The sequence below is a fragment of the Atta cephalotes genome (assembly GCF_000143395.1).
Source record: "Atta cephalotes unplaced genomic scaffold scaffold00016, whole genome shotgun sequence".
NCBI classification, from domain to species: Eukaryota; Metazoa; Arthropoda; class Insecta; order Hymenoptera; family Formicidae; genus Atta; species Atta cephalotes.
This window is the reverse complement of record NW_012130080.1, coordinates 2,369,184-2,372,200: the sequence shown is the minus strand read 5'-3', so window position 1 is coordinate 2,372,200 and position 3,017 is coordinate 2,369,184. Positions and strand designations below refer to the sequence as shown.

General features: G+C 30.4%; 1 protein-coding gene across 1 annotated transcript in view; it reads left to right on the top strand.

Moving 5' to 3' along the window:
• The first annotated feature begins 1,303 nt into the window (after window positions 1-1,303).
• Window positions 1,304-3,017, top strand: part of LOC105618234 (transmembrane protein 256-like) — a 3,462-nt gene continuing 1,748 nt past the window's right edge. The window contains exon 1 of the mRNA XM_012199776.1: window positions 1,304-1,408. Coding sequence (XP_012055166.1) covers window positions 1,304-1,408 — 105 coding nt within the window. The remainder of the gene's footprint in view (window positions 1,409-3,017) is intronic.

Here is a 3,017-nt window from a genome sequence, read left to right as displayed (position 1 = left end):
ATACATATGTATGTTAAATATATGTATATAAATTTTATATATATATATATATATATGTATAATATATATATATATATATACATATAATATATATATATATATATTTGGTACAATATTCATTATATAAGTACATATGATTTGTGCTCACACATTAGTACAAGAACATTTTTTTATGACAATTGATATTTTTCTATCATATTTTTATGTAATAAAATTACATTGTGCATTAAAAGTTAATGATAAATTATATTAATAGATAAATAAAAATTCAAACTTTAAGTGTGAAATTTGTGAAAGTAACGAGTTGAAGATTATTCTAGATTCCCAGCATCACAAAAAAAGTGTAAATATACATTTTCTTTTTTTAATATTATATAAATTAGTGATATGTTTGAAATATTTAGTATCAGAGTTTTATGTTTATTTTTGGATTCTTATGGTAGCTTTTATTGTTCCTTGCATATTCAATACATTTCTAAAAAAAGTTTTGATAAAAAATGATTACTCGAAAGGACAAAAGAAAAAGAAAGAAACGATACAAGATCAGCTACAAACTATAATTGTTTATTGTTCAAACAAGAAGTGTTCCTTATAATTGCACTTCCTGTACTTTCCGTTCTTTTTTTCTCCAACGCACAGTTGTATTCCTTTCACATTGCAAGTAAGGGAATCGATTCTGTATCTTGAAATGAGGTAAAAATATAATTATAAAAGTAAGCGAATTTACTAGAATACTGATTATTATTTCATTGGTCAATATACCTGGTAAATTTGCTCACTTTTGTAATTTTCACCTTATTTGAAGATACAGAATCGACCCCCAGAAGGTGTAAATCGACATGTCAACACAAAGAACAGATGAATTCGCGTTCGATTATCCAAGATGGCGCATTTCTCGTCGATTTATTGCAGTTTGCTAATTTGTTATTGCTGATAATGGCAGTAATTCGCGCATAGGTTGCGAGTTGGAAGTTTGGAACTTGGAAATCGAGTAGCAGTCAATAGCAGTGATAAGTGGTAAGTACAATCGTATAGCTTGATGGTATCCGGTGCGTTTGCATTTGACGGTGCAGTATTTATCGCTCAATTAGAAGTATCTCTCGTGATTAATCGCATGACTCGGCTGCTTGACGCTCGCAGAAAAGGTGACAATCTTGACAACAGATGAGAGGAACAGGAATCGCGTATCGTCGAGTGTCGTCGCGAATGCAGCCGCACCGGACCACTGTTATCCAATATATGTATGTATGTACTACTGTAAATTGACATTCGGCTCGTCCTGTACAGTGGTACGCGGTTCAGGATGGGCTTCCAAGACGTTATGTATACGGCAGTCACTATGCCGTTTAATGTTATTCACAAAACGAGTGCGGGGGCTGCCTCGTATGCTTGGGATGCGGCTACGTCGGTAAGCTTATGGCAATGTAGCATGTCTAGTCTCATAGTCTTGCAAAACGACAGAGATCCCACGCCGAGCTTACATCTCATGTCTGCTGTTAAACCTACCTCTCCTAGGTGATGTCTCCTCCATATATATTTTCTTAATACTACATACATATTTGTTTACATTTATACTCTGAAACTTAATCAGTGATTAACTTGTTGAATAATCAATAATACTTAAATTGTTTTGATAATTTAATAATATGGATAAAATTATTAATTTTTTTATTATTCACATGTGAGAAAAAGATTAAACACAATACATTATTAGAAGTTACATTATAAATAATTTTGCTAGTTGAAAAAAAACAAAGAAAAAAGAGAGCCAAAAAATATTATATAAAAATAGAACAGAATAAGTAGACAAAAAAAATGATGTCTTGAACATCGGGAGAAACAAGATATTTTTATTTCTTTTTGCATTGTCTCTAAGTTTAACGCACTGTGTCCGAAACTTCTTTTATTTCAACTTTTGGCTTAAGGTCATACTCTGTGTTCTCCATTCATTTATAATTGAATGATTCCCATTCCTTTTATCAAATTGACACCAGAATCATACAATAATTGACTATAAATAGTTATTTTTCGCGTCCTTTCCGTTATACATCATAATTGTAATGTTATGATAACTAATTTTATGTTATCAGCGGTTATCTTAAAGAGCGAAATATTTATTGTATTATGTTTTGTTATTTATTATGTAAGTTTTTATTATTAAGAATGATTCGATCGCGATCGAAAGGTCTATTGCTAGCATTCTTTATTAAAATTTCAACTTAAAACATTTTCGTTTCCTTTTTGTTTTTTTTTGTATTTTCTATTTATCCTGTTCTGTTTTTATATAATAATTTTTGGCCCTCTTTTTTCTTTGTTTTTCTGAAATTTATGAGCCTTATTACTAACCAGATAATTTGCTAGTTGATTCATTATTAAGTTTGGAACTTGATGAAAGTAATTGCTCTAATATCCGTTATACCAATGTAATTTAATTTCTTCTCAATTTAATTAATTTATTTCCGAGTTTTAGAATTAAATAAGAATAAAAAATGTGTTAAACAAAGATTAAAGTTTATGTACATTGATAGAAATTAAAAATGAATATAAGAAATGTTTTCTTTTCCTCTTTTTACACATATATACAGGATGTCCCGCGAGACTTCTCCAACTGTCCACAGGAAGGTAGATGGGATCGAAATAAACATCCTATATAATAAAAATCCTATACCATTTAGCGATATTCATAATCGAGATATTAATGTTTGTAATTGTATAGCTAAACAATTATAGCGGCGCGCTTCCTCTCTTACGTCTCCAATGCGCTGCCGATGCAGCCTATATTTGAAAAAGTGGGCCGGGCTATACTTCCAGCAGCCGGAGCTTTTCTATCGGCGCGCTCTCATTAGTACAATTGCAAACATTAATATCTCGATTATTACGATTATTATTATCGCTAAATGATAAAAAACTTTTATTTCGATCCCATTTTATCTTCTCGTGGGCGATTGAAAAAGTCTCGCGGGACACCCTGTATATATATATATATATATATATATATATATATATATATATATATA